We start from the raw sequence: 16,603 nt of genomic DNA on the forward strand, positions 1-16,603 counted from the left end.
CGGGGCAGCGCGGGGGAACTATATCATTGTGTGCCGCCATAAGCCTTTGAGGGTAACTGCACCATTATGCAAAAGTAGGTCCCTACAATACCCAACATATCATCACACTTCTAGATGCACTTCATGATGCAGCTGAACAGGAGAGATCATAGCAGCCCAGGTTTGTTGTTGTCTGGGATAATGTTCATTTCCATCGGGCTGTTTTGGTCCGGAACTGGTACACCAACCATAAACAATTTTAAGTCGTATACTCGCCATTTCTACACCCTATAGAAGGTTTTTTTTCGACTTGAAGATGTAGTGTATATGACCACCAACAACATGCTCGCATGCCTCTTCTGCAGGCAATGGAACAGGCCTGCGGAGACATTGAGGTAAAGTCAATCCATGGATGGATTCGGCACACAATTCGAGGATCCATAAGCCCACCCACGCACAATTGCCGTGTTTTTCTGTGTTTATGTACAGTACAGTTGTGTATTTTTTGGTAAATGTTTGTTATATTTTAGCTTAAACTGAATTTATTGAACTGTAAAGTACTGTATTGCAATGTACAGTATTCAGTATTAGATTTTTTGGTTGTTGTGAAAACATGCTCTCTGTGGAACTGAATAAAAACAGTGAATATGGAAGACTGCAGTGTTTTATATAAAGTAGACTAGTGTGTTGCTGCTGATCTGAAAGTGTATTCATAAGATACAAGTGTGTATCATTTTGTCATCAGAGTGACATTTTGACAAAGGATTGTTAGGTTTCGATAGTACAGTTTCAATTTGACATAGATGTGAATGGTATATTTCTCAGTGTTGTGTCTTATTTGCTTGGGTGTTGAGTTTTGACACAATGAGCCAAGTTTTGCAAAATGTGTTCAAGCAATTGAAAAAAACTGTAAACGATTGAGAAAAACAGTAACATTTCCTCATCAGTTTAGTCTCTGGCGCCCTCCTAAGGCCATCTTAATACAAGCAGTTTCATAAGACAAGCGATACTAGACGACTGTTATGATCCCAGTCGGGAAATTTAAGTCAATTATAATTCACCTTAACTAACTTTGGTGATTTTGGCAATTACCGGTAGTCCTACTTCATGGTAATTGCTTGCACTGCTGCGAGTAGGGCAAGTACTGTTCTCTGCATACTTCTTCGTACCTTCCCTTTTATTTGGTTTTTACATGAAATACACATATTATACATCAAAATTAAAAACATTATGAGTTAAGCAATACTTGTAATACTTAATAAGATATACAACTTTTGAAATTTCCAATGCACACACATCGCACACAACCTTCAAAGGGACATCTGTGTAAACAACAGACTAGACAAGCTGAGCTTACCAAGTGGTCAAAAATAAACTGCTGTATCATATGACTAGTTCATACATTCACAATCATACGTGGATAAACGTACACATAAGGGAACATAATGTATACATGGATAAACACACAAATATACACACACATAAGCATGTTATGGCAGTGCAAGAACAATTTCTTCAGGAATTGTAGGTTTTCCAGTTTACATTTCCCTCTTATCTTCCCTCATATGAAAAATCATTCAGCAATTATTGATCCAATTTAATTTTTGAAGTCTAGTATTAATTGATCTTTGAATACAACCTTAATAGCTACTGCCGGTTGCTGCTGCTGCTGGCTCTGTTTCATGACGTACTCATCTACAGATGTTTTGTTATTTTCCTCGTTTGTTGACGGTGGCGTAGTGTACGTCCACATCACCAGCCTTCTCTCCACTTCTGGGAGAGGCCCTCACTGAGGAGTAGGTCACTGCATCGCTGGAATCGTCCACAACCTATAGCATGAGAGGGAATGTTGTTGCATGGAATGTCGTGGCATGTTATATCATGACATGGAACAACTATGATATGGCATGTTGCAATATGATGTCACGGCATTCTGTGATATCCCACACTATGACATGCTCTGCTGTGACATGGTACTATGTGGTGACCTGTCAATACATAGCACCATGTCACATGTCGTGAGAGTCGTGATACAATGTCAACATGCACTGTGATATGTCGTGACGTTATGCGATGTGCGGACCCATCACACAGTTATGCACAACATGATATGCTGCAACATACATGTGAGTAGTGAGATGATGTGGCAAAAAACATAATGCATACTTTAAACTAATGACATTATTTCAGCTGTTATTATTATTGACTTTCTGTGGTATGCTTCCACTAGGAGACAGTTTACCTGTGCTGTAGCCACGCTCCTCTGTCCCTCAGGCAGGACAATAGAGGCGTATGTTGGACCTCCGCCCTGATCTCCGTCCACACTGAGATGCTGTGACACGGTCAGGAGTTGTTGAGTTAGACACATTAGATTCATATTCCTTAGATTTTGTATTGTGCTACATTTAATTACTTACACCTGATTCTAATTAATATATGCCGCTTCTTTATGTCATGTCATAATTACAGTGGGGCAAAAAAGTATTTAGTCAGCCACCAATTGTGCAAGTTCTCCCACTTAAAAAGATGAGAGAGGCCTGTAATTTTCATCATAGGTAAACCTCAGCTATGAGAGACAAAATGAAAAAAAAAATCCAGAAAATCACATTGTCTGATTTTTTAAGAATTTATTTGCAAATTATGGTGGAAAATAAGTATTTGGTCACCTATAAACCAGCAAGATTTCTGGCTGTCACAGACCTGTAACTTCTTCTTTAAGAGGCTCCTCTGTCCTCCACTCGTTGCCTGTATTAATGGCACCTGTTTGAACTCCTTATCAGTATAAAAGACACCTGTCCACAACCTCAAACAGTCACACTCCAAACTCCACTATGGCCAAGACCAAAGAGCTGTCAAAGGACACCAGAAACACAATTGTAGACCTGCACCAGGCTGGGAAGTCTGAATCTGCAATAGGTAAGCAGCTTGGTGTGAAGAAATCAACTGTTGGAGCAATTATTAGGAAATGGAATACATACAAGACCACTGATAATCTCCCTCGATCTGGGGCTCCACGCAAGATCTCACCCTGTGGGGTCAAAATGATCACAAGAACGGTGAACAAAAATCCTAGAACCACACGGGGGGACCTAGTGAATGACCTCCAGAGAGCTGGGAGCAAAGTAACAAAGGCTACCATCACTAACACACTACGCCGCCAGGGACTCAAATCCTGCAGTGCCAGACGTGTGCCCCTGCTAAAGCCACTGCATGTCCTGGCCCGTTTGAAGTTTGCTAGAGAGCATTTGGATGATCCAGAACAGGATTGGGAGAATGTCATATGGTCAGATGAAACCAAAATAGAACTTTTTGGTAAAAACTCAACTCGTCGTGTTTGGAGGAGAAAGAATGCTGAGTTGCATCCAAAGATCACCATACCTACAGTGAAGCATGGGGGTGGAAACATCATGCTTTGGGGCTGTTTTTCTGCCAAGGGACCAGGACGTCTGATCCGTGTGACGGAAAGAATGAATGGGGCCATGTATCGTGAGATTTTGAGTGAAAACCTCCTTCCATCAGCAAGGGCACTGAAGATGAAACGTGGCTGGGTCTTTCAGCATGACAATGACCCCAAACACACCGCCCGGGCAACGAAGGAGTGGCTTCGTAAGAAGCATTTCAAGGTCCTGGAGTGGCCTAGCCAGTCTCCAGATCTCAACCCCATAGAAAATCTTTGGAGGGAGTTGAAAGTCTGTGTTGCCCAGCGAAGGCCCAAAAACATCACTGTTGTAGAGGAGATCTGCATGGAGGAATGGGCCAAAATACCAGCAGCAGTGTGTGAAAACCTTGTAAAGACTTACAGAAAACGTTTGACCTCTGTCATTGCCAACAAAGGGCATGTAACAAAGTATTGAGATGACCTTTTGTTATTGACCAAATACTTATTTTCCACCATAATTTGCAAATAAATTCTTTAAAAATCAGACAATGTGATTTTCTGTGTTTTTTCTTTTCATTTTGTCTCTCATAGCTGAGGTATACCTATGATGAAAATTACAGGTCTCTCTCATCTTTTTAAGTGGGAGAACTTGCACAATTGGTGGCTGACTAAATACTTTTTTGCCCCACTGTATATAGGATGATAGAGTAGGCCTACAAGATAGTCCAGTGATTATAGTGACTCAAGCCAAAAGCTTCTGGATTTTAACTCCAATGTCTAACTACAAGATGCCAATATCCCTACCTACCCCTTAATTATCTTAGTTGCTTTGGATTGAAGCAGTTTCTAAAATGACTGAAAAGCATGTGTATGTCCTTTAGAAATTATTCAGAAACTTAATCTCAACTCAGCCGTTGCATCAGCAGATGTGTTTTTTTTCTTCTCGTGGTCAGCGATTGTCTGATTATTAACACAAATGCCTGTGACCACCTTGAGCAATAATGCTACGTTTTGTAGCATTATTAATATACCGTATTTCCCGCACTATAACGCGCACCGGATTATAAGGCGCACCTTCAATGAATGACCTATTTTAGAACTTTTTTCATAAATAGGGCGCACCGGATTATAAGGCGCATAGCATAGAAGATACTGCAGTCAAACGTTTGACTGGGGATGCGTTATGCATCCACTAGATGGAGCTGTGCTAATTGTATAGCTCGTCACGCGCAACGCAACTGTGAGGACGAGTTGCTGCATTTAGCAGATATACAACTGGAACCTTTATGACAAAAAAGTAAAACACAATTACGCAGTTCCAAACCTTAGATTTTTTAAATATCTTGCAAACGTGAATGATACAAAGTAGAGCATCGCACCCTCGAATCTTGTAGTGTGGCCAGTCTTCCGCCCGATTTCCTGGCTCTGTGATCGTAGTGTGACCTTCCGTGAGTAAGCGCAGTAAAATGCTGTGTGCACTGACTACGATAGCCGTAATGCTGCAAGCGGTGTGGCTTTATCGTAGTCGTAGTGAAACATTTTATTATTATTATTAAATTGTTTTTATTGGTTTTTCATACTGAAACATTTTGACAGAGCGCCGTTTACAACCAGTATGGATCAACCAATTAACCAATTGATCCATATATAAGGCGCTCCGGATTATAAGGCGCACTGTCGTTTTTTGAGAAAATTACCGGCTTTTAAGTGCGCCTTATAGTGCGGAAAATACGGTAATGCTACATTGTGTAGCATTACAACCACGGAATGCCACCCTACTAATATTGAGCTAGATGGTGTGATTGCTATTTCTTATTCAACCAAATAGTTTAAGTTTTGTCTTTTAAACTCACAATGGTGGTGGTGTCCTTTGGCCTCTTGTTTCCTGTGAAGAGAAAGCCACAGTGAATGTTTCCATGGTGATATAAACGGTGTGTAGAAAGATGTAGACGTGACAACACAATCGTGTCAATGGTCTCCTCTCACCTCTCCTTCTGTGCCAGCGAATGAGGAGAACCAGGCCCACGATCAACAGGACCGCTGTACCCAGCGCTACCCCTGCTGCTAACCCTGATCCACCTGAACACAGGAAGAGTTTAAATTCCTCTCGTTCATAGTCGTCAGTATCTCAGATGAAGTAAGAACCTACACCTGTGTTGGAAACCATAGAAAATGACTAAAGCAAAAAAAAAAACACATACTATGTAAAATATTTGATGATAGAATACTGAATATTATCCTCATTTTCATAGTGGTTTGGACCCCAGTTTGAACCCCACATTTTCACTTTTATGAAAATGTGTATGTTCTTGTCCTGCAGATTCAGATTCGATATTTCACAGCAGTTGCATTTGCAGACGTGTTGCCGTGGCCATCGTTCACAAGCGACCAGACATTCATCTCTGTCACAGCGTATGGGGAAGCATTTTGTGCTGATGAAGTTGTGAAAACGTAAACGAAAAGTCTCTTTACTGTAGGAAAATATTTCCATGTTGCAACCATTGAAATGATAATCATGTATTTTAAAGCAGATTTTGCCTCACTTCTTTTTAACAGCAAAATAATAGCCTACGACAAGAGAAATAGCAGCACTAACTGCAAGTGACCCAATTGACTGACTTCCACTATTAAGTCCTCAGAGTTACATGATAGATAAAGACACCATTTTGAAACATGGCTCCTCATGATAGAGATGAAAAACATTCACTGTAGGTGAGGTTGGTTGTGATGTGCTTATGTTTTTCGCAAATTCAAATTGTGCATATAAATAGCAAATAAAACATGAGCTCAGAGTCGTCTTGTTCCCAGGCTACATCCCACCCAAACTAGTTTGCAGACATGCTGCAATGGTTGTGGTTAATAAAGCAGGCCTACGTCACTGACCAGCTCTTTGTTCATGTGAACCTGAAGTAGGAAGTGTGATGGTTTCATAGGGTTGGCTGTGGGGATTGTCGGACGTTACAACACATATGTTGATGATTTACGTGACCTAAAACCATTTTTAAATGGTGTTCTTCTCACCATTGGTTGGCGTTGAGGTCCTTGCTGCTGTGCTGCTACTGGCTGCTCCGTGTGGATTCAAATCAATGACAGAACAAAGAGAAACATGAGATTTGTCGTCAACTACTTGTTAAGATGTTGGACTCCCAAATAAAGAGGTTCTGGGATCCAACCCCAATGTCCACAATACACAGCAAGACTGTCATGGTGTCCTTGAGCAAGCTGCCCCTTACCCCTACCTGCTCCTTAGTGACATGGGTCATGTCATTAAAGAGCTGAACTCACTGTTTGTATACCTTGACAGAGGCATCGGCTTAAGTGACTATATAGAGATGTATATAGTTATCTCTCATTTAGAAATTATGCAGGTTCTGTTGCACATATGCTTAGCTGTGGTTAGTGGCTCTAAATCTGATCACACACAGACATAATTTCAATTTGGTTTTGTGCAAGGGGAAGTATTTTTGCATGCGGAAGAACGTGGGCAAACCTTTGTTGGTGATGCAGATAGAGATTGTCAGATTGTTAGAACACATACCTGGGTCAGTAGTGTCACATGTTGCTCATAATGAACTTAGTTTGGTCTCTGGCTTAACTATGATAACTTAAAACCTCTTAACTATATCAAAACATTTATCAACTCAGCCTTGATGCAGAGTGTGTATCCAGCCTGACTCATGGCCCTGCAGAGTGTGATGGTTTATTAGTGTTGGTTGTGGTGATTGTTAGATAGTTATAATACATAACTTGATGCTACAAGGCCACAGAGTAACAGAGATAGATAGAAACACACCATTTTAAAACATGATAGAGATACAATACCGTTCAGTGTATGTGTGGTTGGTGTTGGTGTTGAGGGCCTTGCTGCTGAGCTGGTGCTGGCTGCTCCGTGTGGATTAAAATCAATGGAAAAAGGAACACATGGAATTAGTAGTCAAAGACCTTTATATAACTCTCTCCTTGTAACAAATATGCTTTAAAAATATAATTTTAGACAAGCGTGGAGTTTTATCCAGTTAGTGATTAATTACTGAAGTTGCTATAATTGAATTATAAACAACACAAAACATATCTTGAAAAAAAGAACATATGTCTACAGTTATAAAAAGAATGTAAGATTGTTTCACCATACTTTAGTGGAGATGCTGTCAGAGATTCTTAGATTCCTCATGCTAGGCCATTTGGACCTCCACTATCAAGTCCTCAGAGTTACAAGATAGATTAAGACACCATTTTGAAACAAGGCTCCACAAGATAAGAGATGAAATACCTTTCATGCTTAAAAATAAAGGTTTGGGTGAGGGTTGAGTGTTTTGTCCTGCTGATGTGTGTGTGTGTGTGTGTGTGTGTGTGGGCTAGATATTTTACTGATTAATAATAAATGGCTAAATGCCATTTCACCCTGCCTAGACCTAACCCTAGGCACAACCAGCTGACCAGTGTCAGTAGATCTAAGTGACCTGTTAGGTTTGTAATAGACTAGCATATCTGAGATATATTTTGGCCCCAGGCTATTGAGTGTCTTAAAGATGATAAGGACTTTAAACTCGATTCTGAATTGTACTGGAAGCCAAAACTGAAGTTGATGTCTAAAATGTAAATAAACACAAAACAAAACTAAAAAGAAAATACATTCAGTTATAATTGCAGAATGTGTTTCCTTTTCATTAAACTTTGGTGGTGATGCTGTTAGAGATTGTCAGGTTCCTAATGCTATCATTCATTCATTGACCACTAGTACCTCCACTACCAAGTCCTCAGAGTTACATGATAAAGACACCATTTTGAAACATGGCTCCAAAAGATAAGAGATGAAATACCTTTCACTGTGGTTGTGGTTGGTCTGTTTGTGCTTGCTGCTCCATGTGGATTAAAGCAAAGACAAAACAAAGACATGGAATTACTGAACATAAATGCACAGCCAGATACTATATAATATACATTCTTGTATATTAAAGTTATGCTTACCTTTTTGTGACAATAAACCACCCATATCTATCTATCTATCCCTCTGTCTGTCTCGTGTGTCTCAAACTACTGCTCACTGTGGAGGGCAAGGCTTCTTATAGCGAGTGTTCTCTGACTTCCTTATTACTGATATAACATTTCCTATTTGATAATAATGACATGTCATCAGTGTTACAAAAATACGATGGTTTTCCTTTGCTAGCACTTTATAGCATTAGAAGTAGCCAATATGTGAAACGCTTTGCCTCTGATCTCAATCCAATGAGTTGTAAGTATATTTTTGTTGAACATATTTTCTTAATATCTGTTCAATTTCATGACCAAATTATAACATAATGCAAAATATATATAATGCTATATATATATATATATTTATTTATCTTTTTTGCACTTGTTTATTGCACACCTGTTTATTTGCACACATTTTGTACTGTTACGTCTGAGTAACAGCTACTTCTACTTATGCACATGGACCATCCAATGGTGGGATATGCATGTGTTGTGTTGTGTATGTATGCTGGCTGCTGGAACACCCAAATTTCTCTGCTGAGATGAATAAATTCGGGATTATTGCCGCCGCCTTGTAGGGGTAACACAGTTCTTAGTCTGGAGAGGACTGAGTGGGACAGGATCTAGGTCCCCCACACCCAATGCCTATGGCTTCAATGTCCAGGTGAGTGAACACGTTGTGCGCTGTTTAGCCATTTAGATCAATGGTAGCCTACTAGACAGGGTAATGTAGGATTCAGGATGTCCTGAGGGACCGCCTAAAGTGTGTGCAGTGTTTGCGACCTGACACCACCCCCCTTCTTTACTAATATACGGCTAAACAGTTGAAGCGCCCCTACCCCCAGATAAGTAGCCCAATACAAAATAAATAAAATAGAAAATGTCTGTTTTTATTTTACCTCAATTTACCTCTGATGTTTACTCAACATGAAACACAGCTTATATTTCAGAGAAATAGCTCAAAAGACACTTGCCAACATTCAACACAGTATGCATACATTTGTTCCAATCAACAGTAACATTTAAACCGGGAAAACATAAAACACATTTCCATGCTAAATCACCAAATGTGCATTTAACTATCGATTCACAATCACAATCCAACTATATCTAAATTATAAAATTAATAACACTTATAACACGCAGACAAGAAAACCACATTTTATTCAGTCCTGAACAGCTATTCGAGTAAACCAGCGCTACTGTACAATTCAGTTCAATGGGTGGATGTGTGGGGTATATGCACGAAATGCACAGCGGTGCAATGTCCCTTCCAGTGCAGTGTGCGTGCGTGCGTGCGTGTGTGTATACCGGCGCAGCGTTAGTTCGTTGAGTCACAGTTCTGATCGGACTGCGCACGGTATGTGTGTCTTCAGTTTAAGTGTAAATCAGTCCCTCCAGAAAAACGCGATTATGCGATCGCATAATTCAACGCATAATCAGCCAAAGTCTGCATATTCATGCGGGGGCCGCATTTTTTCAAATATGCCGCACTTTCACTGCATAAATTGCCGATTTCCGCGCAAAATATGCGGGGCTTGCATGATTTCATAATCCCCGCATTTTCGTTGCAAAAAAGTCACATATATCTTAGCAGAAAGTTGAAAAATGTTGCGTGTACTTCACACAAGAGCAGCAATTTCCCCCTGTTGCCATGGGAACGTCATCGAAAAGCTGCATTTTTCGCAAAATCCCGCAATTTTTGCAAATTCCCGCAAATTCATCGCATAAAATTGCATAAATATGCCGCATATTTCATCGCATTTTTTAAGAAAACGTGCCACATAATCAAGGATTTTTGGCCGCGTGGAGGGACTGGTAAATGGTTAGGCGTGGTGCAGGGATTACACATAACGCAGCAGGGATCGCACTTCGGGATGTGCGATGGCTGGCAGGGCAAACTTCTCCTGACACGTCCCCAGCTTTCGGGCAGCTCCTTCCTCGTAATAATCACATGGAGAGCCTCTTTCCCCCGTAGCTTTCACTGACGTCCAGACTCACTCCGCAACGAAAGGCTCAAAACCGCCGCACTACTCTCAGCGACCGAGTTGACGTCAAACCGTACTAGACTTAACTTATACTAACTAATAAATTAATAAAACAAAACGAAAAAAACAGCTTGCAACCGCCTTACTACGCATTGCACACCGCCGGGGTCCTTCACTATCTTCCGCTCCCCCTTTCCGCTCGTTCTCACTCCCGCCTCTTTCCCTTTCCGGGTCCGTCATGCGTCTTAAAGGCGCAGTCTATTTGTACCCGTTACATTATCTTAAATGGTGAAGAGCAGGCCTATTGTAGTATTTTCATTGTGTTAAAATGTGGAAGTGGTAGACAGGTAAACAACAGGAAGTTATATATTTTTAATTGCTCATCTCAAATCTAAGCAGAAAGCAGGTTTCTCAAGTCAACGTTGACACAGGCATTTCCTTACAGAGATCTTTAATATAAAGCCGCCACACACACTTTACTCACTCTACATCAGTGGTTTTCAAACTGTGAGGCACGCATCCCCTGGGGGGCGCCAGAGTTCTTCAGGGGGGGCGCGACGTGAGAAAGAAATATACCAGAAAAAGCAAAACAAACGCAAAGACTAAGACGCGCTGTGTTCGAAATCGTTCCCTAATCACTCACTCACTATTCCCTATATAGTGTTTATGATATAGTGCACTATATAGGGAACGAACAAACGAGAATTCGGACAATACGCTGAACATTTCTAAACGTCATTTGCGTCAGTAAATGCGCCGGGTATTTGTGTAACGCAGACAGCTGCGCCCACATCATGTAAACAAACCGGGCACCCACGAGGAAAACTGGAGGTTGTATTGATGATGAAAGTTACATTTCCTTGATCAAGTTTTTTTTTTAATTAATTTTGAATGTTACATTTTAATTTGGGATTATTTGGGATTTAAAAGTTAAATCCCAAATAAATTGTTGACATTTCTATTCATTTTCACGGTTATTCAGCTTCTTCTTCTCCGGAAAACACGACCGCATTGCATTGTGGTATACGGGAGTAACATGTACGGAACATCGTATGTTCACTCAAATTTTGGGTATTTTAAGCCCACTATATAGTGCATGAAATTTACCACTGACAATTCGAACACCACTAAAAAATGGTGAGCACCCTATATAGTGCACTATATCCGTGATAGGGAACGATTTCGAACACAGCTACGCAAACTCATTGCTCCCACTAAAGTTGAGGTGAGCTAAAAAGGAGGCTAAACTGGCAGTTTACAGATTAAGATGTTCAAATGAATTTTAAAAACGTTAAGCAAAAACATGCTTAGATAAAGATGTAAAAATGTGTTGAGAAATGTGTTTAAAAACGCACAAAGATGTTTAAAAAATATTTCAAAAAAATATGATCAGAGATCTTTATAATGTGTGAAATATGATCAGAGATGTTTAAGATATGATCAGAGATGTTTAAAATGTGTAAAATAATTAAAAGATCTTTCAAAACACAGGGATTTAGAAAAAAAAAATTTTGGGGGGGGGGGGCTCAGCTGAAATTTGTTCTCTGAGGGGGGGCTCACTCTCTCATACTTTGAAAACCCCTGCTCTACATAATGCCAAAACAGAGGAAGGTCATGAAGGTGCATGTAGAACAAAGCAACTCAAAAATAAAAAAGCATGAGCTAAAACCTCAGATTCGCACCCCTCACTTTAAACACATTAACACACTAAAATTAACATTCATTTTAACAAGGTCTCACTGTGAGCATGGATGTTTGATAAGAACAGTTCTAGGCCTACGTTTTCACATTCTCCATCAGTTTAGTCTATGGCGTCCTCTAAAGGCTGTCTAAATACTAGCATTTTCATATTTTATAGTAAGATATGCGCTAGTAGCCTACTTCATGGATACAAGACGGGAAATATGTGCAATTTATGATTAGCTTTAATAAACTTTGGTAACTTGTAATTACCGGTAATTAATGGTAAAAAATTCACTTTTATTTATTTACTTCCCTCTTGTAACCCTCATGTGAAAGAGCATTCAGCAATTGTTGACCAAAATATGTGTTTACACTTGAGGGTAAAAAGTGATTATTGTCTATAACTGTTTTTTATATTTTTATATATTCATAATTTCTACTGCTGGCTGCTGCTGCTGGCTTTGTTTCATCGCGTACTCATCTGAAGACTTTTTGTTATTTTGCTGACGTTTGTTGACCGTGGCGTAGTGTACGTCCACATCACCAGCCTTCTCTCCACATCTGGGAGAGGCCCTCACTGAGGAGTAGGTCACTGCATCGCTGGAATCATCCTCAACCTATAGCGGGCATGGAATACCGTGAAACAGAATGTCGTGAAATTTTTTATCATGACATGGAATAGCTGTGATATGGATTTTTTGTGATATGATGCATTCCATGGTATCCAACACCATGACATGATGCTCTGTGCTTTGATGCTGCTGTGACGAGGTACGAGAGCCAGGTGGTGTAAGAGCCTTGACACGATATGTCACGACAACATGTAAGCTGCGACATTCAATACAGCTGCTAATATTATTGACTTCTTGTGGTATGCTTCCACTAGGAGACAGTTTACCTGTGCTGTAGCCACGCTCCTCTGTCCCTCAGGCAGGACAATAGAGGCGTATGTTGGACCTCCGCCCTGATCTCCGTCCACACTGAGATGCTGTGACACGGTCAGGAGTTGTGGAGTTAGACGCATTCGATTCACGTTCCATAGATTTTGAATTATGCTCAATTCAATTACATTCACAGATTCAAATTAATATATGCCGCTTCTTTGTGTCATGTCATAGTTACATGGAAAAATTGAGGCAGGAAGTGTGTGTGTGTGTGTGAGTGTGCGATGAAAGGATGATAGTCTCATTGCATCATGAAGGGCTCCTATGACTGGTAGGGTGTCCCTGATAGAGTTCAGACCCTGCACCCAATACAGTAACCCAGTTACTCATCAGCTGGTGTTACCAGTGGTGGGGTCCCCAACCGTTTTATGGCCAACCCCATTTTCAGGTCAAAATTATTTTAACACATTGCTGTGCATCTGCCCATTGTTTAACCCAATCCTCCCAATGATCAATAGTTTGCTCATTACAATTTATGATATATATTTTTTAATAGTCTAGTGATTATCATGACTTCAAGTCAAAGGGATCTGTATTTTAAGCCCAATGTCTAACTGCAAGATACCTATAATCTATATCCCTACCTACCCCTTTATTATCTTTGTGAATTCACCCTTAGTCGCTTCGGATTTAAGCAGCTGCTAAAACGACTGAAAAGTATGTTCATGTCCTTTAGAAATGATTCAGATTCTTCATCTCAACATGGCCGTTGCATCTGCAGATGTGTTGTGTGGTCAGCGGTTCCCACGCTGCAGACCTTATTATGTCAACGCTTAAGGGGTATTCGTTTTTTATTTGTATCTCGCGGTCAGGGGTTGTCAGATTATTAACACACATGCCTGTGGCAACCGTGAAAAATAATGTTTTGTAGCATTATAACCACGGAATGCCCCCTACTAATATTGAGCTAGATGGTTTTAATGCTATTTCTTATTCAACCAAATAGTTTAAGTTTTGTCTTTTAAACTCACAATGGTGGTGTCCTTTGGCCTCTTGTTTCCTGCGAAGAGAAAGCCACAGCTGTGCCAGCGAATGAGGAGAACCAGGCCCACGATCAACAGGACCGCTGTACCCAGCGCTACCCCTGCTGCTAACCCTGATCCTTTAGGCCCATCTGCAACACAAAAAGATTTTACGTTCCTCTCGTTCATAGACGGCAGTATCTCAGAAAAATTAAGAACCTAAATGTGTAGACCCATGTTGGATCACATAGAAAACGACTAAAGGTTAAAACAAACCTACTATGTAAAATATTTGATGATGATGATACTGAATATTATCCTAGTTTTTATAATAGTTTGAACCCCAGTTGGAACCCCACATTTTCACTTTCATGAAAATGTGTATGTTCATGTCCTTTAGATATTAGGTTGGGGGTTGTCATAGCGTATGGGGAAGTATTTTGTGTGCTGATCAATTGTGGAAACGTAAACGAAAAACCTCTTTACTATAGGAATTAACTAACCACTAACCATTGAAACGATAATCATGTATTTTAATATAGATTCTGCCTCCCTTATTTTTATCAGTAAAAAAAAGCCTAAAACAAGAGAAATAGCAGCACTAACAGCAAGTGACCCAATTGACTGACGTCCACTGCTAAGTCCTCAGAGTTACATGATGGATAAAGACACCATTTTGAAACATGGCTCCTCATGATAGAGATGAAATACCTTTTACTGTAGTGCATATAAATGGCAAATAAAACATGAGCTCAGATTCGTCCTGTTCTCATGCTAGATCCCACCCAAACTAGTTTGCAGAGTTGTTGCAGTGGTTGAACCTTACGTGAGAAGTGTGCTGGTTTCATAGGGTTGGCTGTGGTGAGATTGTCGGATCAGCACACATGTTGAGGATTTACGTGACATAACACCACAGATGAAGAAAGAACACCATTTTGAAACATAGCAACACAGGATAGACATAGAATACCGTTCAGTGTATGTGTGGTTGGTGTTGGTGTTGAGGGCCTTGCTGCTGTGCTGGTGCTGGCTGCTCCATGTTGATTAAAATCAATAGAAAAGAGGAATGTGGAATTAGCAGTCAAAGACCTTTATATAACTCACTCCTTGTAACAAATATGGAATATTTTACTGATTAATTACTGAAGTGGCTATCATTGAACTAAAAACAACACAAAAAATATCTTGAAAAGAAGAAAATATGTTTAAGTTATTACTGAAGAATGTACCATTGTTTCATCATACTTTAGTGGAGATGTTGTGAGAGATTTCAGGCTCATCATACTAGGCCACTTGGAACTACACTACCAAGTCCTCAGAGTTACATGATACACGAAGAGACTATTTTGAAACATGGCTCCACAAGATAGAGATGAAATACCGTTCAGTGTATGTGTGGTTGGTGTTGATGTTGAGGTCCTTGCTGCTGGGCTGCTGTTGGCCGCTCCTTGTTGATTTAAATGAATGACAGAACAAAGAGAAACAGGAAAATTTGTCGTCAACTACTTGTTAAGTAGTTTGACTCCCAGATAAAGAGGTTCTGGGTTCCAAGTGTTATGGGTTACTAATGTTGGTTGTGGTGATTGTTAGATAGTTAGAATACATAGCTTGATGCTACAAGTCCACAGAGTAACAGGAATAGATAGAAACACACCATTTTAAAACATGATAGAGATAGAATACCGTTCAGTGTATGTGTGGTTGGTGTTGGTGTTAAGGGCCTTGCTGCTGAGCTGGTGCTGGCTGCTCCGTGTGGATTAAAATCAATGGAAAAGAGAAACATGGAATTAGTAGTCAAAGACCTTTGTAAAACTCATTCCTTGTAACAAATAGCTTTAAAAGTAGAATTTTAGACAAGCATGGAGTTTTATCCAGGTGGAATATTTGACTGATTAATAACTGAAGTGGCTAAAATTGAACTAAAAACAATAAAAAACATATCTTGAAAAGAAGAAAATATGTTTGAAGTTATAACTGAAGCATGTACGATTGTTTCATCATACTTTAGTGGAGAATTTTCAGGTTCCTCATACTAGGCCACTTGAACCTCCACTACCAAGTTCTCAGAGTTACATGATAGATTAAGACACCATTTTGAAACATGGCTCCTCATGATAGAGATAGAATACCGTTCAGTGTATGTGTGGTTGGTGTTGATGTTGAGGGCCTTGCTGCTGTGCTGCTACTGGCTGCTCCATGTTGATTAAAATCAATGGAAAAGAGAAACTTGGAATTAGTAGTCAAAGACTGTTATATAACTCACTCCTTGTAACAAATTCTGCTTTAAAAATATAATTTTAGACAAGCATGGAGTTTTATCCAGTTGGATGTGGTTCTAAGTGTACTAAAAACAACGCAAAAAAATATCTTGAAAGAAGAAAATATGTTATTTAAGTTATAAATGAAGACTATACGATTGTTTCATCATACTTTAGTGGAGATGTGGTAAGAGATTTTCAGGTTCCTCATACTAGGCCACTTGGGTTAGGCCACTACCAAGTCCTCAGAGTTACATGATAGATAAAGACACCATTTTGAAACATGGCCCCTCAAGACAAGAGATGAAATACCTTTCACTGTGGCTGGGGTTGGTCTGTTTTTGCTTGCTGCTCCATGTGGATTAAAAGATAAGACAGAACAAAGACCAACATGGAATTACTGAACAGAATTAAATTAATACAATTATATAAG

General features: G+C 39.9%; 2 protein-coding genes across 4 annotated transcripts; both read right to left on the reverse strand.

The window, feature by feature from the left end:
• Positions 1 to 1,138: 1,138 nt before the first annotated feature.
• LOC307087763 (uncharacterized protein) lies at positions 1,139 to 8,403 on the reverse strand. 3 transcript variants are annotated; one of them, XR_013812509.1, is made up of 9 exons: positions 8,327 to 8,403; positions 8,179 to 8,214; positions 7,181 to 7,240; positions 6,380 to 6,421; positions 5,345 to 5,437; positions 5,212 to 5,243; positions 2,222 to 2,311; positions 1,957 to 2,092; positions 1,139 to 1,629 (listed from the first exon to the last, which is right to left on the reverse strand). XR_013812509.1 is itself a non-coding variant. In XM_079753408.1 (8 exons), the coding sequence occupies exons 1-8, from the start codon at positions 8,349 to 8,351 to the stop codon at positions 1,689 to 1,691; spliced, it is 498 nt and encodes a 165-aa protein (XP_079609534.1). In that variant the 5' UTR covers positions 8,352 to 8,403; the 3' UTR covers positions 1,139 to 1,688. The 3 variants fall into 3 exon arrangements, 1 of the variants encoding a protein (XP_079609534.1); XR_013812510.1 differs by having other exon boundaries at positions 1,957 to 2,311; XM_079753408.1 differs by lacking the exon at positions 1,957 to 2,092 and having other exon boundaries at positions 1,139 to 1,808.
• Positions 8,404 to 10,179: 1,776 nt separating this feature from the next.
• On the reverse strand, positions 10,180 to 15,650 carry LOC307087511 (uncharacterized protein; the record flags this gene model as incomplete). Its single annotated transcript, XM_079753108.1, has 7 exons — positions 15,596 to 15,650; positions 15,294 to 15,359; positions 14,739 to 14,768; positions 13,922 to 14,064; positions 12,905 to 12,994; positions 12,515 to 12,623; positions 10,180 to 10,319 (listed from the first exon to the last, which is right to left on the reverse strand). The coding sequence occupies exons 3-7, from the start codon at positions 14,758 to 14,760 to the stop codon at positions 10,180 to 10,182; spliced, it is 504 nt and encodes a 167-aa protein (XP_079609234.1). The 5' UTR covers positions 14,761 to 14,768; positions 15,294 to 15,359; positions 15,596 to 15,650.
• Between the last annotated feature and the right edge of the window lie 953 nt (positions 15,651 to 16,603).

Source organism: Pollachius pollachius, assembly GCF_949987615.1.
Source record: "Pollachius pollachius genome assembly, chromosome: 16".
Lineage (NCBI taxonomy): Eukaryota > Metazoa > Chordata > Actinopteri > Gadiformes > Gadidae > Pollachius > Pollachius pollachius.

What these genes read in the sequence shown, in the direction of transcription:
- LOC307087763 (XM_079753408.1), bottom strand. Translation starts at nt 8,351, where the DNA reads ATGGGTGGTTTATTGTCACAAAAAG. An exon ending in AACCACACATACACTGAACG is followed by an intron (nt 6,422 to 7,180) that starts GTATTGTATCTC and finishes CACACGGAGCAG; the next exon opens with CCAGTAGCAGCACAGCAGCA. An exon ending in GGAGCGTGGCTACAGCACAG is followed by an intron (nt 1,809 to 2,221) that starts GTAAACTGTCTC and finishes CTCATGCTATAG; the next exon opens with GTTGTGGACGATTCCAGCGA.